At 34.9% G+C, this 27,653-nt stretch overlaps 1 protein-coding gene across 3 annotated transcripts in view; it reads left to right on the top strand.

Annotated features, from left to right (window-relative positions):
* LOC144450793 (uncharacterized) overlaps window positions 1–27,653 on the top strand; it is a 62,868-nt gene that overhangs the window by 19,216 nt on the left and 15,999 nt on the right. Inside the window, exon 1 of one of the 3 annotated variants that reach the window (XM_078141515.1) lies at window positions 21,788–21,859. The exons of the other annotated variants lie outside the window; for them this stretch is intronic. Coding sequence (XP_077997641.1) covers window positions 21,852–21,859 — 8 coding nt within the window. The 5' untranslated portion in view covers window positions 21,788–21,851. Of the gene's footprint in view, window positions 1–21,787; window positions 21,860–27,653 lie in introns of those variants that run through there. 3 annotated transcript variants of the gene reach the window in all.

Raw genomic sequence — 27,653 nt, 5'->3', positions numbered from 1 at the left:
TCATATTTAAATTAAATTAACAAACTTATCTTCCACTGTACGATCGACAAGAGAAAGTACGGTCTCCATTCCATTACATTTCAGCAATTCATTGTTAATGTTCAAGGGTCACGACATGTTTGCGGCAGAAATATCTTGCTCTCAAATTGATGAGTTGTCATTATCTAGGACAGAACATATTATCATCCCAGTGGGCATTGACTGTTACGCACTAATTACGCGCATTTCAATTTGAATTCATCCACAAGAGTACGAAATTATGTGTCTGGTACATTTTTATCAAATAAAAGAAGCGAGCCTCGAAGGGACAGCTCTTACTTTGCAATGAACTACTTACCATAGCATTATTCTCTTAGCACCTTCTCAATTATTTGGGCATTCAGCTAAAAAGGTTAACGGTAAACCTAATGTCGCTTACTTTCTAAAAAGCATTTTTCGGAGTTTACATTTATTGTTGTTAGCAATATGAGACATTTGCATAGCATTCTCGCTAATAACATAAAAAGGGTAATGCCGCCACCTACACTATATCAGATGTCTCGTTTAGAGGCACCTCAAAGTCTGTAACTGAAGACTTAAAGTTAAGATTGTAATAACCAGCTGGGTATGAGGTAAACTGCACGAGGCTGTCATTTCCATGTTGAGCATCAATCACTCATCTGCACAAATGCAGTGCTAACTACTCTCCAATATTGGCATGAATGGTAGTGATTCATTTGGACAAGACGCTATTCTACCATGAAATTGGATTATAAGAATACACTATAACTTTTAACAATGGTAAAATGTATACCAGGTCATCACCATTACAGAAAATCCATTTTCTTCTATCTGTACATTGATTAAACTATTTTAAAATCTTAAGTAAGCTTTCATATTGCTTCCATGACATCATACATTACTAAGTATCATAATTTCTGAAAGATACACAGAGTTACATTAAATAAAAGGAAACTCTTTTCAATTTACAAGAAGGCAACATGTTCCAGCCACCTTGGGGCTAAAATACTGCGGAGGGTTTGACTTTTTAATAAAATTTATCAACAACAGATAATAGGAAAGCGAAGAGATTTTACTCACTTTGGAGAAGAAACACGATGCAAATAGGTAATTTTTTAGAGTTTTTACTTTAGATGTTGCGCAATTCGACCCCTTGGCATTGCAGGTCGGTGAAATTGTACTAAAAATACGAACATGGAATCACGGCTGATCTTTACCAGCTGAGAAATCATGTAAAGTGATTGTTAATAAATAGAGTATTGGGCCACCGTGCATTATTAGTACAGCCTGATTTGAAGTCTGGTCAAAGACTTGTTAAATCTAACATGATGGATTGGTTTGATTGTGCGGTTAGAACTGTGTCTCTCAGACTTGACGTGTTTAATGCAGAAATGCAGAAGATAGACCCATTTATCATATTTTTCCAACAAAATGTTTAACATCTCATTATGATAGCATAGTTGACATGCAGATTTAAATCCAAGTACATTAAACATATGTAGTAAATAAACATCTGCCCAGCCCCTTTGGGCTCATAAGTAATTGTTTCCCAAAATATAGCAATAAAGAAACGAAAAATCCATATCTATAATGCGTAATAAAAAAAATTGTGTGGTTCCGATTACGCTCAATTGTAGAATAGGTAAGGTATGTAGATTTTCATTATATTTTATTTTTATAATTTGTTTTATATCTGAGTGTCTTGTTCAAGTAGTTATGTTTCCGTTGTTTTCCATATGGTCTCTGTGTTATTGGTGTCTTCTCATCAGATTTACAGTACAGACATTATAGATTACAAGAACAGTTTTATATTGTCTTCTTACCTTGATGTCAATACCCGTATCCACAACGTCTTGCGAGACTTCACAATGTTCACTATGTTATTATTTTTCTCTCGAATACGTAAAAGAATGTTATGGTCGGTGTAAAAGACTAAGTAGGGTCTGGTAACCGGAATCAAACATTTTTTTATTAGGCCTAACCTTATTAAATACAGTGTGTAAACATAGAGAAAAAAATACATACCATGAGGTTACTTGTTCAATACCTTTGAACATTACTGTGTACATGATTCAGGCGATTTGTAAATGTTTTGATCGATTAATTGATTATTTGGTTGGTTGGTTGGTTGTTTGTTTATTTGTTTATTTGTTTGTTTGTTTGTTTGTTTGGGTAATTGATTGATTGGTATTTTGTTTGTTTGTTTGTTTGTTTGTTTGTTTGTTTGATTGATTGATTGATTGATTGATTGGTTGGTTGGTTGGTTGGTTGATTGGTTGGTTGGTTGGTTGGTTGATTGGTAAGGTGAGTGAGTGAGTGGTTGGTTGGTTGATTTATTTATTTATTGATTGACTGACTGATGGACTGATTAATTGATTGATTGATTGATTGATTGATTGATTGATATATAAATTGATTGAAAAGCATAATAGATCTATACTATATTTAAGCAGCTATCCATATATTCACGCAAACATCAGCATACATTCAAGAATAACGTATAGATGCATCCTCAATACCGTCACGATTCTCGGATAAATAAGTACATTGCAGAACCATGTCGCTATTATTATCTAGTTAAGAACAGTGTTGGTCCATTGATAATGGTTATATTTACTTCATTATTTACTTCATACCTTGGGTATTATTGAGAATAAACACATTGTTTTGCAATTCTCGATAAGCGTAACTACTGAGACGTCAATCTAAAACAAAGTTGTCAGAGAACAAAATGTTGGAGTTGAACATTGCTTGTTAATGCTATTTTGGTATTCATGGATTTAAATATATGTGATTTTTTGTCATCAAGATGTTTCTAGGAAACGACTAACTATGATGCTCACATTGTACCGCCCCATTCTTGCCAGTGTGTACTGGCTGTGTTTGATACAAGTACGTAGAAACTGCACATGAGATAGCAAGATTGAATGAATACATTTTCTTGCTACTTTTTGTCTAATAATCTTTATTTATACTGGATAGTTATTTAAGTATATTAACAATTGTCTCCCAAGAAGTCCAGTGAGGGGGCCATCCCTCATGGGTTCAGTGTTAATGCAGGAGGAAGCCGGAGTACCCGGAGAACACCTGCGCTGTTCCGTAGAGTCAAACTGAACGTCACCCTTCTTACTTACAGCAATCAGACACTGAATGGGTTCGAACCCCGACCGCGCGCAGTGGTAAGAGGCAAGTGGTTTAACCACTCGGCCTCCGACAACCCCTAAATGATATGAACTAACGTGCCATCATGCATCCAATGTAGCCATTAAACCATTGGCTCCAGCTTGTCTGCGTCTTGTCACAGTGCCTGTAAATGGTTTATTTCCTTTGGAAAAAAAACATATAGCAAGAAATTGCGATCATACTTTCTTAAAGTGTAGCATGCAAAGCTTATTATTAGTTTCTGTGTGGTTGTATCAAATAGGCTAAGAGCCAATGCGCATATAACCTGAAACGGGCAGTAACTGCTTATCCTAGCGCAATAGGATTTCGCTATATTTGATACTTTTGCATACATGGTCAAAGATTGTGGTTAGTGTTTTTCTGTGTGTAAAGGTTTCATGTTGGTAGTATTTCATGTACAATGAATTATGATTTAGCAACGTGTCCGTGGGCATTGGATAGCGTTTCATAATTGATTTATAGAAGGAGGGGGAGTGTGGTTCATTGGAAGACACAGTCCTTTTTGAAACTATATATATATGAGTACCTGGATGGTTTGTCAGGATTTTATCAAGACTATTCATATCAGCAGGAAACGAAACTGTGGTTCACTTACCTGAAACGTCTCATGATTAAAACAGGTTTACAGGACTATTATTTTCGCAATCAAATGTCACAAACTGAACCCCTGTTCTAAACTGAACCCTTGTTCTTAGATCTCAGATATGGGCAAATCAAATCTTTCATGTAAACTGTCACCATATACAAATTTTGGCATTTGCAAAAGCGAGTCTTAACGTTTTGCTATTGGAAATAAGAAACATTTTAAACAGACAAGAGAAATTGAATTAATATATTAGGGCTAATTATACTTCCACGTTTACGAATAGAAGCAAGTTAACAATTAAATGTATGTGGATACCAATAACGGCTACCTCAAATCATGTTATTCATAAATTACAAGATTAATTACATACATTATTTACATAAAGATAAAATGCTTAACATACTTTTTATGTAGAATTATATTTCTTTGTAGAACGAAAACGGTTGTGTAAACAAATATAATAGAAGCAATACAGATTCTTAGTTAATAAACGAGTTTGATGACGCGTATCCATTGTCATTGTGACAACTTCAACGTATTTGGCCAAGTTCCATATACTTCATATATACACGGACCCCCCCCCCCCACACACACACACACACACACGCACACACACACACACTCAACTCAACATTAGAAAACATACACTTCTACACTTGAAGTTAATTATAATATAATATTCACTGTTCATAGTTATGACACCCGAGAAGGTATGATTCCCATGCACCCCTCCCCCAATACAGAAAACTCTGCTGAACAAATATTTCTGATTTGTTTCCATTCGACTTCTAGCCCCCCCCCCCCTCCCATTTTAATTTTTACGGTCGCTGTTTGAAAACTGTTAATAGATGTGAATGACTTTACTCCAATTATCAAAGCATAACACAAGGACTAACAAAACTGATGTACAATATGTAGGATGGCATGCAATATCACACGGAATCGAGTACATTAAGACACATACTTCCAAAACGCGAATGACCACTGGAATCTATGAGAGTGTATATACTTGCACTTAAGAGTTATATCGTATCTTCCTGTTCGGTTGCCATGTGATCGATCGCATGTGTCAATCATATCTCTATTTGCGTTCCTTTATTATAATATTAAGCCATGCAATGTCGACCTCGAGGGTAGTTCATTGTTCTTATAAGATATTTTATTTGAAGTACCGAGACCCCTTCTCAATATCTTTCTAAAGTAGGACTCTCGTGTGTGTAATGTAGCTAAATTCACTTTCAATTTCCTTAACTACTTTCCCACTTATGGCAAATGTAAATCTCGTGTCCGCTGTTTAAGGTAGTAAGCTCAATTAAAATAGTGGCCCTAATATAGTGATTAGATACGTGCGCTGCTTTATATACTGTTTTCCATACAAACAAAGTGACTTTGATTTAGTAATAACATCTGTAACTTCATTTTCTAAATGGTTTTCCCATGAATACATGTTATTACTTTTCAATCTTATGTTGACATTAGATATGACAAAGCGGTAACACAGGGTCTTTGAAACAGCGGTAATTACTGTATTGAATATTACATGGCTATTTGCATTGCACAGAGTCCCTCGGTTTTACTTAAGCAACCCATGCAAAAACACTATTTTCGACATTTTGATTTTCGTCATGGCAACAAATGATTTTTGCTGCATAGCTTGCATATATATGACACCCGCCATTGATATGTTTATGTATCCAATACGACATATCTTATTCGTATTCGTATCCTCTATAGGCCGAGCTATTGAGAGTTTTCCATGCTATTAAGCTTCTGAGAAAGGGAATTGAATTCGCCCACGTGCCAAGAATGTCCTTTCTCTTCATTGTAAAAGCCTTTGTGTCTCCAAAATTAGTGTATTAAAGTCAACAAAATGAGAAAGAAAACCAAACTTAGATAGTAGCTTTTTCTTCATGCAGCTGATTCGAATCTTTCTACCATTTAACACCTTGCGTGACGCTATAACCGTTCTTCCTTACTGAACTTTCGATTAACACAATAAATGGATAATGTAACAGTCTACATCGATAACAGCAGATTTTACGACATTAAGCCCATTACTAGGACTTATCGGACACCATACTTGTTAAAGTATATCCTGTCTGTAAATCTTTCAAAGTCAGTTCCGTAAAAGGCCACAAACATTCACACGTACAATTATCGTGTTCATCTAACGATTTCCACGCGCTGCTAAGTGAAAACGTTAACATTTTTATAGGTCACGATATACGACCATTCTGTTAGCCCAACATAGTTGACGAGAAGCTATTTGTTATTTTTTATTTCAAGTTGTCATGACTACACCATTTTATTTCGAGGTAGTCTAATTGTTGAGTAAGAATAAATCTCACAAGAAGAATGGATCATCCAAATACGGTGACATTGTGGCGAGACTATTGACTATAATCTGTGACGTAATCACGCAAAATGTATACCATGAAGGAGTATTTTCATAAAATTCAAAATAGAATTAATGTAATGGACATTAACAACAGGTTAACTTTTAAGAAGGTTTCATACGTCTTGTCTATTAGTAATACGTGATAAAACTGCAATTTACGACTTTAAATATGTATTTTGAACTTTCAATTCAATAGTCAATATTCAACCACAGTTTGAATACGTTTTGTGAAAATCATGTAAAACACTATTGTCGCCTTCTTCATTTATTCGATAAAGTAAAAGGAAAAACAGTGGACTTCAAACAAAACCTCATCCGGTTGAACACAAATCTTACTAAAATTCCTACATTTTATTTGCAATTTTACTAACACTGTTCCTTGTTATCACTGGCGTTACATACATTACCTGCATTGCTATATTTTTGTTGCACGAGCTGATATTATTGTAGCAGACCGTCTACAAAGCATATACATTGTAACAGATCTTTAAAATGAAACAAATGTACTTCATTTTTATCATGTCAGACAATAATATGAGGCAATGGTGATTTTGTCGAACCAGACGATAAGATGTAGTGATGTTAGTAAAGTATTTGTCAAGCCAGCCAGTGAAATGTAGCAATGTTAAGACGTTTCATGTCGAGCCCAAAGATCATCTCTTTCTGAATAAATTTAACGAGAAATGTGCCTCGGAAAAACTGTTTAAGCTGTTGTCGACTCTTTGTTCAAAAATCCCATTCTCATTCTCGACCTACTGGGAAACAAGAGGGTGAACCTTAAATTTAGTTTATTATTTCAAAAGGACCAAAGAATAAGCTTTCATATGGTATGGAACACTTAGGAGAGAATTGGAGAGCTTTAAAATTCTTCCCTGTGACGCATTCTGCCCAAAATCATGGCATTCAGATTAAAAAATAGCTATTTTCAATATATATAATGTGACTATTAATGGTCATTTTACTTCTTCCACATACTCAATGCAGTATAAATCAATCGCTTGTGATCTCCGCGTTCCGTATATTCGTTTAGTGATATAGGGCTCATTAAGCGGAGTTATTGCCTTTGAACAGAAAATATGGATACGCTGGTCCTTCTAAATCGCGACAACGTATCTACGCCAACGTAACTGCTTTTGAGGTGTTTGAAATATGAGTTATAAATATTCTAAATCGCCGTTATTTTCCCAATTATTTCATAGATTATTCTTGAGGGGGTATTAATCATGTTTTTGTCCAACATTGTTCTTCATTCAGCAGGAAAATGACTCGTAATTACAAGGCCCCTTAGGCTACTCATAATTTTCTTGCTTGATCAAAAATAATATTGGGGAAATTATCTAATTCTGTTAGACAATTGAAAAATAATTACATGCAGATGTGGTACAATTTTACTGCAAACAATTACTTGACCAACACTTAAAAGCCGCAATTATCACCAGGTAGCATATTTGCCACGTGCATGAAACGATGTTGTGTATCATAGAAAAGTGTGACCTTTGAGACAAATTTCCCACCACTTAACACTTGGTATTACAATGGCGCAAAGAGTAAAAATGTTGAATTGAATCACTCCATTCCCGACTGAACTGAGACGGTAAATGCACCTTACCACATAAAATAAAATAACACTCGCTGTAAACATTTAAGGATTAAAATCAATGATACATAATTTACGATAAAACGACACAGAGTCTACAATATACGACTATATAATTGCAATGGTATATTGTTGACTATAGAATGAAGATTGTGAGCGATCGAAGGTAATCAATGCATGAAATAAGGTAGGTTGGCAACATCTAGAACAGACTCAACCCATAATGGTCTACCCAGCTTAATACAATTTGAATTCTAGTCGAATGAAACCTATACACCATTCTGACACACGTGACAAGCTTAAGGTAATCAAATGCTATGAGACTGAAACACATTCCATTTCAATCTAGACAAAAATACAAAGATTTACTCCGCTCCCCCCTTGCAAGATGCAGTGGTAAAGTATAGAATATATTAATCATCAAAGCATTCACGTTTATATATATATATATATATATATATATATATATATATATATATATATATATATATATTTATTTATTTATATATATAAATTCAACTGACATAGATGGTATCTAAAAACATGTATAAACAGAATAGAGACAATGTAAACTCTATTTTCAATGCCGTATTCAAAGTTTGAAATAAGTATAAATCATCCACAGTATTAACAATTATTCAATAATATGACTGTACCCCAGAACGCGTGCAAGTGTTCCAATACTTGTGGTATTCGCATGACTGCTTGCGGTGTTCACTACTGTCACACTTCATGGGCATAACGTGTGAAAACACAGCAGTAAACGCCACAGGCACGGGTGTAAATATCCCAGAGTACCCCATACTGGCATTCACGTGTCGTTGGTACTTGTTATTGTTACATATGTTTCTACGAAATAGCTCTGTACAGTGTTTGAAAATTCCGTAAAAGCAACTCTAGGCAATTGTACTATTTCGTGATGCGAAGGGCCGATCGCGCGCTCAGCTGCATATCATACTACTGTGAAAGTATGATTAGGATGCGCGCGAACCGGTGCAAGTAATCAGTGGTACAGATGTAATAATTTGAATAATGAAATAGTGCATAGATTGACAGTAATAACCACTAAATGTCGTATACCGAGACAACGGATAAGTTATTGATACTTTAGTTTTGTATCATTATACTGCATAGGTATTCTGAGGCAAGCAAGGCAAACAGCTCCTGTAATAGTCTTTCATCGCAGCTTGCTGCCAACTTTCTATCCCTACGCATATAAATGTTCTCTATGACGAGTATTGTCCGTAAGATACATTAACAACATGTATTCAAACATATTACTTGTAATGTTATGTATCACATGATCAATCAACCGTTGTTAACATTATTGCAAGTGGCTTAGTGATTTTCTATACTTGCAGTTGCTCTGAAAGTGGGACAACTATTCGAACGGAAAGACGAATTCACAAGCAAAAGGTTTTGAGTAGAAATCGAATTTAAGTTAATTGTTAACTTTAAATATCTATATAACTTGGACTATATAGCGTGACATAAACTGTAATGTTTCATAATTATACAGTTTATAATATAAAATATACAATTTGAAATATTTGGGTTAGAAATGTATAGTTCACGACATTATTTATAGACAGAACCTTTAGTGTAAAGTTTTACATACACAAACACTCTCAATCAGTGCAGTTTTAAGTCATTACTTGGAGTTTCACGCTCTTTTTGCGATCATCAGACGAGATAAAGGTTTGATGATATAGATTGATAACATGATGTACTATTTAGTAAACGTGATTGCATATCACTACATTTGAAAAGTTTAACAAGTCTAACAGTTTGACCTCTATGCCAGGAGAGCTGTGGCCTTTAGCGTTTAAATCGCGATAGAACTCGCATTAGATGGGGATTAACCAGGCTTAAAAAGGTGTACACACAACCATTAATGAATCGTATATAAAAACACACCTGGACTTCTTTTGACTTTACAGCTAAATGATTTGCAAGCATGCACTTACCTATTAATAATGTCATTGGGTGTTACAAGCTATTAGGTAAATGGTATAGAATTTTATGTCCCAAATATTTCAAGTTAATGAAATGATGAAATACGTTCTGCTGGCTGGTATTACACACTGTCTTTTTCATAGCACTTGTGTCTAATTGTGCAATTTTCAGCTGTTCTATCTGTTCGGAGTCTGATTTTACTTACAATGGGTTGTATGTGTATAGTATGTGACCTATGTAATTCGCCGTGCTGCGTTAAACTCGTTGACTCTTTTTGTAAATCATGCGCCCACATCTCTTTTTTTGCAGTCCAAACCGATACCTAGATTATATATTTTTTGTTTTCTCATGTCTCCAGGAGATATTTAATTTGTAATAAGTTGTGGGATTTTCGGTTTTTCCATGCCTGGATGTTAATAGTGTCTTGCATAAAATGTACTTTAATAATAGTTTAATTTATACCTATGCAAATTGCAGTTTATACCCCCCTCCCGATAACAATTACGCTGTATTATAGTCTGTGCAAAGGCGATCAAATGGTGAAATACTGAAATACTATGAAATAGAGGGAATTCTAACACTGATGTTAATTACGTTTTGGTCGTAAATCGTGATTAAGATGTGCGTGACAGATATGAAATCGATGACAGTTTCTTTAAATATCGGTCTGATTGTTTGTATCAAGTCACCTTGCCAGTTAGCGCCCCCTTGAGCTGGGCATTATGTGAAGTTGTGTGCTGGGTAAATGAATGAGAGAGAGAGAGAGAGAGAGAGAGAGAGAGAGAGAGAGAGAGAGAGAGAGAGAGAGAGAGAGAGAGACAGAGACAGAGAGAGAGAGAGACAGACAGACAGACAGACAGACAGACAGACAGACAGACAGACAGACAGAGAGGGAGAGAGGGAGAGACAGAGACAGAGACAGACAGACAGACAGACAGACAGACAGAAACAGACAGATAGATAGAGGGGCAGCCGGGCCTCTCGACAGACACATAGACGCATACAGAGTACGAGTACAGACGGAGACGGAGGCAGTCAGAAGTATAGACAGAGACACAGGGGACAGACATGTATACATGACTCGGAGGGACCAACAGACACAGACAGCGAAATAGACAGAGACAGAAACACTCAGACATAGAAGCTGAAATAGAGAAAGAAAGAGATAGACATAGACAGACAGAGACAGAAACAGGGAGTGAGAAAATCTCTAGGGTTTAACTTTAACATTAGCTTAACACAATATCCAAGTCATATCTCATGAAAGCTTCTACTCAGCATTGAATAGCATGTTGTTAAGATACACTAATGCGACATGTTCACTCGTTAGCAAAAAGATATTACCTGAGATAGATGTTGAATATGCGGAAAACTTCTCCTTGCGTTTAATGTGGCAAGTTGGCTAAAACACAACACAAGTTGAACAAGTCGTAGATACTTATCAAAGACTGTGTGTACTGTGACCGTGATATCATCTACGAACTCGTCAGAAACTTAAGTGTTTAACGGCAAAGCTTTGTACAACCTCTTTTGTCAACTTTCATTAATGTTAGCTATTTTCGTGAATGGTTTTTAACTAATAATGAAGCTGGTCATTGAATTGAGATGAACTTCTCTGATCGGACGAAAGGAGAGGCATCGCCTGACCTAGAATAGAGCATTCAGTATCTCAGTATCTTTCGTTGTAATCGTCAAAAATGATGTATGTAGCATACAATCACGATGACCATTAGTGTCAGATGGTTACAGTTACTTTAGAACAAAGAGGAAAAGATCATGTCTGCCTCTATCTGTGTTTCTGTCTGTTTGTCTGTCTGTCTGTCTGTCTGTCTGTCTGTCTGTCTGTCTGTCTGTCTGTCTGTTCTCTCTCACAAAGGCACTCACTCATTCGCTCAAACAATCAAAACAAACAAACACAAACAAATAAACACATAAACAAACAATTTCCTAGGTCTACTTCTTGTCACTACGATGAAATATGTGATCTTAGATATTTAAACCAACACTACATGATTGCCTAGCAACCGTGTCAACAGTCTTAGGGTGTTTTTATGGACTTTTCCCAGGTGTGTATTACACATTGATAGGCATTTTATGAAGACATTAATGCACTTCTTATGAATTTTTGAATTGATTTGCAGATGTATATATTATACATCATGATTTTAATATTCACATTTACTTTAAAAATGCAGTAAAATAGAAGAAAATTGACAGCTTATTCCCAAAATACTTCAGCTGTGACATGTATCAAATAACACAGGTTGTTTTATCTATTGTCCTTTATATTACTACTCTGGCATTCGAGGTCTCGATTTACTATGATAGACACAAATTAAAGCTTTTGTTGTTCGATGTGGTAGATTACACAAGTTGGAGATAGAGGTACCTCTGTTGTATGGATATATAAACATCCTATAATCAAGATAGTATAAAGATTGGCAGTCATATTGTAATGTAGTCATGTTATGTAGTCAATGTTTTTTTTTCAAATTTCGACATTGTAATTATGTCTTCTGCTTTTTTTCATCGTCTGACATTAGAAAAATCCCATCAACATTTCAACCTTTTTACAAATGAGCTACTGTTATCATATCGCTGTAACTATATATATATATATATATATATATATATATATATATATATATATATATATATATATATATATATATATATATATATATATATATATATATATATTTGAATGACTTGATGGGATTTTTCTAATGTCAGACGATGAAAATAAGCAGAAGACATAATTACAATGGCAGAAATTGTAGCTTATTGACCTAATTGCTTCCCCCCTCCTCTTTTTTTTCTGTTATGTACCCTTTGTATAATTTCTGGTGAAATAAATATGATATCAGATCGTCGAAATATCATAAACATTGTACCAATGTATACTTTTTTCATGCATGTCAATGGGTTAGATTATAACAGTTGTATTTCAATATTTGTCGGGATAAGACAATAATTTGTGCAATGTTAGTGAGATATTAGGGAGCCAGACCATAACACCTAGCAGTGTTAATGAGATTTTATTCGAGCCGAAAGACTATTTGTTTCATGATAACTGACGTACAGTGTACCATCAGCAGAATACTGCTTGTTTCATTCCACACGTTCACCCAAGTTTTCAAATAAATCTAAAAACCAATTCAAAAACTTTAATATCATATCCTAGTAACTTCTATGTAATATTTTCTTTCTTCAGTTTTGTAGGTTACTTGACCTTTTGGATAGACGTATGTCCTTTTGGCCATCTTTGAATTTACAATATTGATTGACCAGACATTTGATTTATTATTCATTCCAAATGTACTTCCCGATGCCATCCCCAAGCTATATTTTGCACATGTTCCTCTGCGCTATTAAATATTCATTAAACGCCCCTTCATATTGAGCAATACCACAACAAGTGAAAGGTTCTTCTTATTTATTATTAATTTATTCATATACTGGGGATAACGCCATTGTAGCGACTTAGCACATTCAGTCAGATAGGAGTAGAAATGTGAATCTATATAACCTACAAAAGTCTCTGACGCTAAATTGTTAAAACTGATTAATGTTTACCTCATTTTGCCAAAATGATTCTGTTTAAATTAAACAAGGATTAAAAATTTGTCTCAAAGACGTTTGCCCACTCTCTTGTTCTTTATTTCAGTAACCCCCCCCCCCCCCCGCAATTTTCACCTATGACTGTCAAAGTATAAACATCTTGGATCCCAGTTCCTTAACTCTGTTCTTAACTGATTAGAACTATCACAATTTATAATATTCAAAAGTGACTTACTTTCATAGTTATCAACTGAAAGTTTGATTTACAATACGACTAAGGGGCGAGATCAATGGTTCAATGTAGGATAAAAGCTAAATACTTTTACTTACGCCACAGACCCCCCCCCCCCTTTCTAACTACATTGACCAAAATTGATAATTGTTTCAGACTGTTTAGGGTTTATTGTCTTTGCATACATTATCTTGTTGTCAGTACCTAAATGTCTTTGCGTGAAGTGTTCTCTTAGCTAGTCTGGATGCCAACGTGGTCTGTAACTAAACCACGTCTGATAAACGTCCCTCAATCAGCACAAAAAGTTGTTCATCCAATCAGTGAACCCCAATTGTTATAGTGACGTAAACAGTGTATAAGTAGCATCCTGAACTGACAAATATACCATATTTGGACATTACATAACTGTCCCAATAAACACTAACTTTATAAGGGACTGTGTTATTGGTTAGAATTCTGTGATTGATTAACAAAGACGTGATGTTAATGACTGTGTGGGTGGCTGTGGAGAATTTTAAATTGCATCTCATGCATCTCAGGACGTCTAGAGTAACGACTTTGACTATACTGTGAGTGGAGGCGTAAATGTAATGATACCGTATAGGAACTAGACTATATCTTAGATCACTTCATCCAAACAAACGCGCAAATGTTTTTTTTACACCAGTTATATATTGCCAACTAAAGGTTGATAATATTGACGACTCGACCAAATAGTAGTAATTGCTTAGATTACACCATTGTTAGTATAGTTTAGTATTTATCTTAATATCTCGGAAATATGGTCGTTACAGCCACTTACTCCATATTATAGCTTTTTGTTACAAAAGATGCATTTTTTTCACACAGAATAGAGTACAATCGTAAGAACTAATAGTGTGAAATTACTTCATGAAAATGACAATACTTAATTTTTTTTCAAATGGAAAGACTTGATTAGTTGTTATAATAACTCTCCCTAATTTCCATTCCATATTATCTGTTTATCAAATATATTTTAGTTTCGTTTCAGAGAAAACCTAATACATGTAATTTTGCACATACAATTCATCTCACTCTCTCTTTAGTCTGAAATAAAAATGAGTTGCAATAATGTTCTATATTAAAGAAATTGCAAGGAAAGTCTCAGCTATAATTGGAATTAATGTTTGTTCGACACATTGAAAGACGGTTGACTTGTCTGGTTCAACCAAATTCTTACTTATATTTCCACATCTTATCATATGACTGAACATTACTGTTACTTATCTGAGCTACCATTGTTTAAGCAGACTATCTACAATTGCGTACATTATAACATATACATTTTCCAATTATTTCGATGAGCATGCAAATGCAATGTTTGTCGTTACAGGCTGTAATATGTAGTTATACTAGTAAGATTCTTGATGGGGTAGTCTACAGAACATATTGTCACAGCCAGACAAAGACCAAGTTGACAAGAAACTGTACATACTGCACTTTAAGAAGCAAAATGGAATGATGATAGTTTGCTACAATTTGTCTAAATGAAATGAAAAGGTGCCATCATGCAGACATCAAATGCAGACATCAAAGCATTAGTACCCGTGGGTGTGCGTCTATTTGCAATTCATTTAAATGGTTTATTTCATTTAGACAAAATGTGACAAGAAATTGCGATCTCGCTATCTCAAAGTGTAGAATGTGTAGTTTCTTTGTGTCTGCGTGATTCTATCAGCCAGAGTGAACAGTAACCTGTAACGCGCTGTACAACGCCACACAAGTGATGAAATAGACAGGTGTCTATAACTGTTGATTTGCTTGCTGTATATTTGAACGCATGACAGACTTTGAATGAAAGAACTGTTTGTAATAAAATCGATCAAATCATAAAAGAGGAATCACGCAATGTGCTCACAAAATGCTTTTTTCTAAAGTAACTGGTCGATCGTTACCATTTCATCTCATCACACGTGGTAATGACATATTGCAACGAGCTAACATGAATGAAAACAACAGAGTCAATGTTTGTTGGCGTAGAATTCGATATTTTGAATCTAGTGTTTATTTGCATAAACCAAGTCTGAAGTCCATTGAGAAAACACCATCTTTACCATTGTATGTGTGTGGGAGATAACAGAATTAAACGTTTGCTGTTACTTTGAAAACTTGAACCCATCCTTAGTTAAATAAAGAAAACAATTCAGTGATCACGGCACAAAGTTTTTGAAATTGTTGCAATAATCATATCAAAATTGAGCACGCTGTAATTGAACATGGCCACTGTGTTAATTGTATGGGAAAAATCGAATACGATTAATATCGTTGAAACCACAAGATGGTGAACATGAGCAGTTCTTTTATTATTTCAAAAGAACCTCGAGCAATTGTCATATGGCCAAGGTTTGAGAGCTTTCAATAATAGTTACTATGATTTCAGTGAAATTTGGTCCCTGAGGTGCATTTTACCTTTGATCCGAAGGATATAGTTTGCACTACATTAAATGTTGAAAGTCCAGCATATGACATCCTTGTTTCTAATGTACTACTATATATCTACCAAGGCCAACACAACTCATGTTATTACCCCTTTGTTAGTGGACTTGAGTTTGACTCGCAAGCGTATATTGATAAAGCATAGTGAATGAACACCCCTTATCCTAAATTGTTGTGAAAGCAAACAAGAATGAGTTGACAATCTTTTTATACGCCAAACAGACAGATGCTTATTCATGTTGGGATGGGGGGAGGAGAATGCCACCATCAAATACTGTTTGTTTTAAATCTTATATATGCAAGTGGTAAACCTCCCACCTATTTTACCATGTCACATTGTAGCAATAGTAGTTTCCGATTACGTAATGTTTACGTCATAGATTCAGAAAAAAAGAAATACCAAATTGATACACCACGATTAATACACCTTTTGGATAAGTGCTTTGACAAAATGCTATGAGAATGTTGATTTATTCACCTCTGGTATTTAATCGTTATTGGTGCGAAAAGACAAATGCTCATTTAATTGTAACGATGGCTAATTGTCTATCTTTTTGACACCATATTCAATAGAAACCAAACCAGCGTCTACTGCCCTTAATTTATATTCATAACTTTTCTTTGTATCCCGTTATTGAGTGTGTGGCGTTCGTCACGAATACAGACAATCAGGTAATAAAATAGTACTTGATCAGCCCAGAATAGCATTGAATTAAACCATGTGGCATGATATATATGCTGCAGTCACTCAAATTCAGATCTTTTTCACTATACAGTAGAAAACCTTGGTTAGGAGATTGACTGCATGTGTCGTGAGGCATAATAATTACTTGATGTTGGATTAACATGTCGATGATCTTATAGGATATTCATTTGGAGGTGCAGATGGATGATATCTTTATACTTGTTTTGCTGTCTATCTGGCACTATCTTGTTTAACGTTTCTTCCTTTTCTTGATTTTGGGCTGGGATTTGCTCATGGAAAAAACTCAAAAGACACATCACGCAGTACTACAGATTTCTGTTCATGTTAAGGACTATGTGACAGGGCTATGTTGCTATGTGACAGAGCTGTGTTGCTATGTGTCAAGGCTGTGTTGCTATGTGACAGGGCTGTGGTGCTATGTGATAGATCTATGTTGCACGTGTGCTATCACATCATTGTGGAACTGTCAGGGCAGTCCACTGCTATCCCCTTAGCCGCCCACACCCAGCATCGCTTCGCACCTGTGGGCTTCTGTACCTTAAGCCAGCATTAACGCATGGCTTTTGTTACATTTTAAGTCAATTTTAAGAGATATTTATATTTTAAAAATGACCATTTCTTACAATAAAAATATACAAAAGACTTCTGCACAAGTAAAGGTATTAGGTAATCTTTTCCAGCAGTATGTTTAAATTAATAAATCCAACATAAAACTTAATTAAAAACCGAGAGGTAACAATGATACCTTGAATCCCCACATAGCATTAATATATATAGTCATTTTTTTGAAGAATCAGATTCGGCAATTTTCATATTGAAAAGAATGGTGTCAATCGCGTTAATCACGTTCGTAGACTTCAGAGCATAGTTAAAGCCAGTGATCGCCAGCGCTAATAATGAAACTACGTAAGTATGCAATAACAGTAGAAAGTTTGCAAGCATAATGTGAAGTTTTGAGGCAACAACCAAGTACCACTAATACGCTACATCACGAGAATTTACGATTGGAATGGGGCAGAATAAATTGATTAGTAGATATATATTTTATATGACATGCAACATTGACGTCTGTATTTTTTCTCTCTATTTGTGTAATAAGAATAACGGTTCACTGAATAAAATACCTTACATCTAGTTCTATCATTCCTCTCATAGTTGCGACATTTAGGACTAATGTGCCACTATAAATTGTATGATTTAATGTTAGCGAGTCCTTTGATATGTCAGTTCTGTATATCGCATACACGATAGGTATGGTTCTGAGGAGACAGACGGCGCCAATTTTGGCATTTCCTTTCTGTGGTAGTGGGATTTGGTTAAAGAGCTAACAAATTGCTTAATTATAAAGAACACTTACCTTAAAATGGACGTGCACGTGATATTGTCAGATATTTGATGTAAAGATTAGACTTGAGCGCGCTATGTACAATGTCATTGCACTGCCTTAACGTATTACAGATACGAAAGCTACAGGTTGGTAGTAGAAACCAATTGAATGTTACATATTCCAATTTAAAGTAGCAAACCCCGAGAAATAAAGGTATTTTCATGGTTCTTGAGAGTCATTTCAGCATTTAGAGCGCCACATTAATTTCTTATGATTGCCAAGAAACACGTACACAAAATCACAGACAACTAATAAGACAGATTGGTAATGAGTATTGTGTGGTTTGTTGATTCATGCAAGACTATATTGAATTCGGGCAGATTCACATGTTGGAAAGTTATTTCCATGGCAATAGAGTAATGTTTACCCTAGGCTATGATCGAACAATGGGAGAAGGCTTGTTGCCAATCTGCGTTTTAGTTGTCTGTGACAAAAGTGAAACTTTTTGTCACCTCCATTGTTCTTACAGTTGTCCAGTATTGCCTGATGGGTATCAGCGCACGTACTTATTACTAGATGATGAATGAATATTCATGTGAAGGTAATAAGCATTTAGGAGTCGTGAATATTCAGTGTACATCTCATACATATGTATTACTGGTGAAACCCATGAAGCATCACTTCACAAAACAGCTTACAAAAATTGTGTTTCTTGGATATGGCGCGAAATTTACGTGATATTAAATCCTAAAATGATTCTTGAGAACTCAAGTTTATTAATGTGCCCTTATTTCCTGGAGTGTTGTTCCCCGTTAAGACACAATTATTGTTTTCAGCAAAACGAATACTTCTTTAAAGCCCAATCCACAGCATCACATTGATGTCAAATTATCCTATGAAGTGGGAGGATAATTATAACCATTTTCTACATTTTCTGTGTCAACCTGACAAACATTATACATAATTTAATATCCTATAATTTACTTTTCGTAAACTCTACGCCACTAATATTCTGGCCACTAATAATGACGTACAACTTAAAGTAGAATTACGTACGTTATTTACTCAGATAGAACAAACTTTTCTAGTGTGGATCCCGTCACTTTAATTAAAGTAGGCATGAATGTATGTATGTATGTATGTATGTATGTATGTATGTATGTATGTTACTATGTATGTATGTACCATATGTATGTATGTATGTATGTATGTATGTATGTATAACTATATATATGTATATATAACTAACTATACACAAATACCTGGTAACTGATGTTTATATGTAATTCAATGAAATAAATGTTAGTTTTTACGTCATACTGCTCCGAGTATGATTCTGTAGACTAATACAAATTCGAGCCGGTAGGCGAGAATTTGTAGTCCACGGAATCATACGAGGTGCAGTATGACGTAAAACTAACATTGGTTTCATGGGATTATATATTTATCACATAATTAAGTTTTCCACATTTTTCCTCCATTTCGAATCGAATTTTACGAATGCTGCATCGTTTCATCGCACTTTATTCTTCATCGCGTATCAAAAATGGCGTCCGATGGCTATGCAAATGGTTTCTCGACCAAAATTATCCGTTGTAACCTAGCGATGTACATGTTATATCAAATTTAGCTTTAAACATAGGTAAACGTTGTCAGAATGTGACTTTTGTTCCAACATTTTAATTATATTAGCTCTGGATTACGTTCGGAGCTTTGAGCTCGACGGAAAATCGTACCAGCTGAGAGCCTACACTACACTGCAGGCTACATACAAATTGTTATCGATAATCTACATGATTTTTAGATAGAATAAATTCTGTTCAATAAAAATAAGAGTACCTCTACGTATCGGACTCATGCCACCCAATGATGTATGTAAAGTATTGTGTGCATTTACGGTTTGAAAGTACATAATTATTACGACAACTTAATCGTAGCATAGCAGGAACACTCGAACAGTTGAGAAAAAAGTTCGGTAGAACAGGGGTGGTATGCGTTTTTGATCTGCCCTGTTTGACGTAACACAGTAGAAGATATGCACGCGCTTATGTGATAATTCATATTATCCAACAGATCGTGGCATTGTGTAATGTATAGTACATTGTGTTATTTATAGTACTGTAACACTTTAAAGCATCACTAGCAGTGTTTCGTTATATATAATGGATTAATCATAATATACACCCTGCAAGTATTGAATAACCTGTGAGTAAATATATTTGTATAGCGGTACACATGGTATGTTTCAATATATCCAATCAAATTAATAATTTGGGTCCGCACCCAAAAATCAGCGCCCCCAATGAGTCACGATTTCAATTTATCACTATACTATTTATATATGCAATAGACCTCTAATTGAATTGTGCAGTATCTAATAATTTATATCAAGCAACATTCAGCCAAGATATTGTTGGTTGTCTTAATCATAAAAGTAATACCCTTGTTACACGTAGTGCTTGGTTTAATATAGCATACCAGGTTAGAACTCTGCCAGCAGCTAGACGTGATTCACCATCATGTTTCGATTAATAATACTCAAAATAAAAGAAGTGCGAACAACACAAAACATTGAGTTACACACAGTGTTCCCAGAACGTGGATTTTTAATTTATAAAACAATTTTATTATGGTTTCCTATTTGAAACATTTTTTGTTAAACAAAATTTGCCTATCTGTGTATGTAACTCAATAAACTGAAGAAGATTAATAAAACAAATGTTTGTTATTGTACGTACAATAACGAACTTTTCACATATTTTGTACAGCTTTATTGCCACGTGTTGTGTTACCAATACAGCCTTGGTCTATAGTGGTTTACATTGATTTTTCAAGTAGGAAACCATGATATAATTGTTTTATAAGTTAAACATCCAAAATAAAAACCCAATCCTCATGTATATGGCTGCTTTAAGGTACACAACATCTACAATTATATCATTTTAAAAGGGAGGGCCACTCCACTCCGGGAAAGAAAGATATTTTCATAAACTTTGGATTTTGGAAAGCCATTTCACAATTTCTATTATATAAATTTATGTTCGATTACTAAGAAATATATAATAACTTCTTTTCACCTATATTGATCTTTCAGTGTTACGCTGTTGCCTTATTAGATCGGGTAATGAACATTGGATGTGCCCATTTCCTTCAGATTAATAGTAATGAACATGCTTTGTTCATCTAATAAATGTGTATGTCTCCTGAGACCCATGATTAAACTACTACTGTACTAATGAAAGAACAATAGTAGTGAAAAGGGCGTTTCAATTTGACGTTTTCTGGCAACCCAGCGAAATTTATAAGTGATGTAAAATCGTTAAATGAACCCAAAGTTTATGTAAATGCTGGAGTGGCGCTCCCCTTTAATAACACAGCCTTTATCTTGTGAAATACTGTGTGGGTGGGTTCCACTGATAGATAAATCGAAACGAAATACATTAGGCATGTAGCTACCTGTAATCATTTGGACATTATCAAGACACCGAGTAGCTACTGTAAAATTGTTAATATGTTTTCTAATCACGATTACATTGTGAATGGTCTACAATAGGGATGCACAATAAAAATTAATTCATTGGCTATGCCTGTTATATAATTGGTACAATTTGAAAGTATATGTAACCACAAAGAGGGGTTTCATTAATGTCTATTTTTATCCTAATCATATATTCTCTCCGTATATACATATTTTATAAGACCAGTTGTCATGGAGTCTGTGACGTATGAACATAAGTAAACATAGGACACAGACAGACTGTTAGAAGGGCCAGTAACGAATCGATCTTCTAATGAATATGGCGGGAAAGAAGCTGTAAATTTGCCAGCCATTACTTGAATGCACTACAATGATAAGGTATGTTTGTTTTATAAGTTGTGGAATACTTTCCCATTTAATTTCAACGCGTAATTCTGATTATTATTTTTTTGCCTGTAATCATAATCGATCGTAGGTTATTTGTTAGAATAGGGACGGTAACTTAGAAAGTATTTGTATGTTTTCATTTTTATGTAACTTTCCATCGCCTCTTTAGATCTCACGCATGTTCTTAACCGCGAAAATTACGACCTCGCCTTTGTATTAGTTCAAATAAAATCCATCGAGAAAAAAAAGCACAACGGAACGCCTTCACCGAGAAACATTGATCACGCAAATATTTTCTTGAAATAACAGTCTTTTCAGTCTTCATGAAACGTTACTTAAGCCCGTATTGCGAGGACTACGAGTCGTAGAGCAGTGAATGACCATCTCTCCCTATACTTTTGCCGTAAAGCTAAATGAAGGATATCATTTTTAAAAAATCATTAATCATACTGGAACTTGTCAAACTCCATCTTTCAATATCCTGTTCGACAGTTTGGTTCCATAAACAAAGAGAGAAAAAGCAAATGTATTACTAGTTTGAGACGAGGGAAATAGTACTTTCATTATACTGCAGGAAGTTCCTTTTTACAGTGTAATACAATATTAAATGATCTTACTTTCATATTTGATGGGTTTGATGAGATGACCTGTTTATCGTTATCCTGATGGTTTTCAAATCGGATTTCTTTAAATGTGTCTCGATATATATGATTTAGTCCCAGTCACGTTTACGTTATTTAACACAGTCATTTCATACAACAACTATAAAATTCTCAAATCGCAAGAGAATAATACATTTGACTAAGTTTATCAGCTTAAAGTTGAGATGTTCAGTATTTCACAATCTAATATAAGAATCATCGACCGAAACATCGTTTTTGTCATCGAATTTGGTCGTTTTTGTATCTGACACGGAAGAAGATATTACAAATTGATATTCCATGACTGAACTAGGAGAAGTCAGCCCACGATATCCCGCTGTAATCCTATAGCTTCTGTTTTATGGATGACAGATAGAAGTAGGGCTGGACTTTAGGTAGGTTGGGTCGAAAATCCGTTGTTTATTATTCAGTGTTGATACAATTTTAAACGGCTGTTGCAAGTAGACATTTTGCGATTGTGTAAATTTGGCTAATATAACAGTACATTATCGCGTTGTTTACACACCTAATAACCGTAACATACAGATTTTTACTATACAGACCTGTTGCCAAGTAGAAAGAAAACCATTGCTGTTACTCGCAATTTGATTATGTGTTCTTATGATATTTGAGGCTGAATTGTTAGTACATAGTTTGGCTATTTGACTAGTCTCTTTTTTACTCCTTCTCTCCTGAAATATCTTTACATTGATAACAGTAAATTTGAATATTTTGCTTTGTATTTTAGGCAAATATTTGTTGCTAGTGCTTACTATATAGCAAACATATAGCTACACAAACTGTTTTAATTTAGTTAGCTCTTTTAATTGAATATATTCTCGTTCTTTCGCTAAGTTTGTTGTCTTGTTAGTGATACCACAGGTAACGATTTGTCTTATGTAGTTTATGGAGAAATGTTCTTTTATTTAAGGAAGGTTTCAGCATTGGATATTATATGGTATTGCCATTGTTATGGTTAGCATTAACGTACATAACAAGCAGATCTACCTCCGTGGCAATGCATAAAAGCGTTTTTCCAATTTTCCCCTGGTTTGGACCTAGAGGTCTGCTGCATAAATGCAACAAATAAAGGTAATCTTACACTGGCAAGACAAAGAGAACGAAGCAGAAATGTCAAAAGGTTAAGCCTCCAACACTCCAAGCTGCTTTGATTAACAATATTAATTACCATATGACATCTCACTGACGTGTTACAACCCACTGGTCAGGATCGTCACAGATTCCAATATTTGAATATTAAAATTGTATGATGTTGAACGAAATGCTCACAGTTATATGGACGTTCAGTAGCTTAACTAAAACCCTTATTAGTTACTGGATAATCTCAGGTTAGGTGTTAATCTGGACTTGTTGCAATGGCGCCAGGAATATAAGATCAACAACAAATTGTAGTCTAGGAAGATCAGCTACTCGTCAGGAAATAACAATGTTTTAATGTCACAGTGATATAAATGGAGGGGGTTCTACATGTACACACACACACACACACACACACACACACACACACACACACACACACATCTGTCCCGTTAATATGTTAAGCGCAATCCCTACCTAGTTGTCTTTGTTCTGGGTTCAAAGAGTATTTGCTGGGCGAGGGCGGTGTTTCCATGGAGCATTTCCAAAGTCATGGGAGATTCGTGGGAGATCTAGAGTGACAAAGTGACAACTTCTCTCAGACAAACACCCTCGCATTATAAATCTCATTTAAACGGCATTTATGACAGTTTTTGCTGGCTGGTCCCATTAATTACAGGACTTATTCATAGACGGAGAACGACATGTGGCTCTAGCATAATGAAATTACATGGGGATAACGTGATACAGTCGGGGAGCTATTCCTGTCCACAATTTAGATGAATACAGCAGTCAATATTTGAATAAAATGTAATAGAGAAAAGAAATTATGACGTAAGCAATAAAGACTCAATGACATCCACAGCAGAGGGATTGCAAAGTACACAGTGTTGTTTCCATAAATAATTAATTACATGGAAAGTAATGTATAATTTATAATTTAAAACAGCTATCATCAAGGAAACCGAATGTTTTCTGAAAGTTGATGTTTGGTAGAGTTAAAGATATGTTAAGTAGGTGTTCCTGTAAGCAAGATTAGATACCACCTAGTTACTAGTATACTACTCCGACTTGTCAATTGGTTATTTTCCAGGTCGATTGTGCTCATAAAATCAACGTAGATTACCGAGTAACCTTTGATTTATCCGTTCAGTGCACCACTATTTCATATAATATTAATATCTCAAAACAGAGTCACCATGACAAACACTAATAAATTGATGGATTCAACAGTAGATAGCATTACGGAAGGATCCACCTTGGGGAGTGAATTTGATAAAATCACACTACATTAGAACTTTGTGAAACTAAGCATTACGAATACTTGTAACAACCGTTTGCATAAAATAAGTAGAACATCTTAGTACCGCATTGATGATCTACAAGTCATATATACAGTTTGCTCCTGTTACAACTTACAAAAGGATTAATTTTTGACAGCAGGCTACTTCTTTTTTTTAATATGCGTGGTGGCATATATGTCAATTCGGGAATGAAATGTTGTAAGCCTATTTAGTGTGTAAAAGGTATATATTGTGTCTTTTATTTTTCGGAAAAGGGAAAACGAGATTTATTGATTGCAAGATCGGATTGATAGACAAATGAGTTGCCATTGTGAGCTGCTCATGTAGGTTGTCATACTACGTGCAGTAACCGAGAAAGCCAGAGACAGTCGGTCGGTCCAATACGTAATTGTTATATTAAAAACAAGCTTTTATTGTATTCAGTAAATTTGCTCAATTGCGCCTTCGTATTCCATTGTTTTGAAGGTTGATGAGTTGGTTAACTGTCTGGTTGGTTGGTTGGTTGGTGGGTTGGTTGGTCTGTTGGTTACTCAGATAATTAGTCAGTTTGTCGGTTCAACTTCTAGGTTGATTACTGAGGTAATTTTCCAGCTAATTGGTTGGTTACTAGACACACCGATCAAGACAGATTTTAAAGCACATTATTCTTGCTGTTCTGTTCTGTTCTGTCCTGATCTATTCTATTCTATTCTATTCTATTCTATTCTATTCTAGCTATTCTGTTCCCCCATATTATATTACAGGTTATTGTAATCGTATGCAAACATGAACTGCTAGTTCCTACGTACCCATCGTATTTTGTAAAACCTATAAAATGGCAATTTGAAACATCTCACTGTCCAACAGATGAGAATCAAGATAGCTAAAGAAACATCACTGATAATATATGACATGTTAAATGATACATGCCTCGCAAACTTTGATATTTTTATATCCATTCAGAGTCGTGACTTGGGATGTAGTAAAACGTACACTCAGATCTGATAAAACAGTTGTACAATTGGATAATATAGCATTCCATGCTGTTTGTGGCCTTCCTTTAATAGAGGTAAAATGATGAATGGGGTATTATATTGTGAACCATAGCAATGGTTTGTTATTAGTCACCAGCTGCTTGGACCTGGTCACAAACCCTGAGTGATACACATGATTATATTGAAGTATTGCCAGAAACTTGACACAATTATACACTCTGTTATCAATAATATACAGTCAAATACGTCGATTACGATAGGCCCCAAAAGTCGCGCCACAGTCTGAATATTAACTGTTCAAAAACGAGAGTAGAAATCGATGGTACTGTAATGTAATATATCTATACGAGAGTATGATTCTTGGTAACGACACATTCACACGTCAATATATTCATCAACGCGTATACATTCGTTTGACAGCTTTTTAATTCACGAAATCAAACATGGTCACGTCAAATCTCGTGAGATATCGATATTGAAAAACCCACGTATAGTTTGGTAAGAATGTCACAAACTACATGTAGTTGTGTCAAGTTGTCAAATGCTCATATAAAAGTTTAATTTAGAATGACAGCTAACTCATCAATATGCAACATCACATGGGCCAATGAGATCGAATCAATATTGAAAATATTGAAATATCAGGTAGTTTGTTAAAATAGCAATATACGCCAAACTAAATAGCAGTCATTCGACCGAACTGTTCTACTTCATTGTCAAATTAGGCTGCTTGCTTGCACTTACGTAATATGAAACCATACGCCCACTATGTCTTATCATTTGCATAACTGACGTTTTCGGCCCTTAGGCTATATCTTAAGAATACAAACTCGATCTATATATATATATATATATATATATATATATATATATATATATATATATATATATATATATATATATATATATATATATATATATATATATCTGTCTGTCTGTCTGTCTGTCTGTCTGTCTGTCTGTCTGTCTGTATGTCCATCTAGTCATCCAACCAGTCATCCAGCCATCCACCGATATATTACCAGATTCTAAATATTTAATAACCTTAGATGGTACTTGTTTTCTCACAAATCTATTAAGATTTGACATTTTGGTCTAAAGCTTCGAGTGTAACACATTAACCTTTTATATTAATACTGAGAGAGTTTATAAATTTTATATTAATTAGACGTCAGCCCAGAGTAGGATAGGATAGTAGTTAAACTATAATATATATTGTGGTTTTTTGGGTAGCTTGATGTTGGAAAAAGATATCTCTGTGGTAAGCTGTGTGGGAACAAATTCCATAGGCTTATGGGTCTTATGTAGGAGTTGAGGCGATCAGTTGCCCCCGCTCCATCTCGGTAGTATTTGTGTCGTGCAAATCTTTGTCTTTTGCGTACCTGGACCAGGGGATCTCAGCGGTTATAAATATGCATGTATCATGTTTTGTTATCTAGTATCGTTCTTCTGAGGCTAGCTTATGTTGTTTTTTCTCAGTATTCATCTTTTATGCATAGGTTGTTACTAAAGTTGGACACCAAAGTCCTAAGACTGCAGCTAGAATGTCTCCAAGTTTAAAATGCATTAGCTATAAATGCTATCAAATTACAATATATTGTCAATATGTAAATAGATATGTGGTATTCCTTTTCCTCTTCTTATCCGTATCCAGTTTAAAACCAAACAAAAAGCACAGTAAGCGCGTATGTATGTATGTTGTATGTATGTATGTATGTATGTATGTATGTATGTATGTATGTATGTATGCATGCATGTATGCATGTAT

Source organism: Glandiceps talaboti, chromosome 20 (genome assembly GCF_964340395.1).
Source record: "Glandiceps talaboti chromosome 20, keGlaTala1.1, whole genome shotgun sequence".
In the NCBI taxonomy this organism is placed as follows: Eukaryota; Metazoa; Hemichordata; class Enteropneusta; family Spengelidae; genus Glandiceps; species Glandiceps talaboti.
This window is presented reverse-complemented; position numbering and strand designations above follow the sequence as displayed.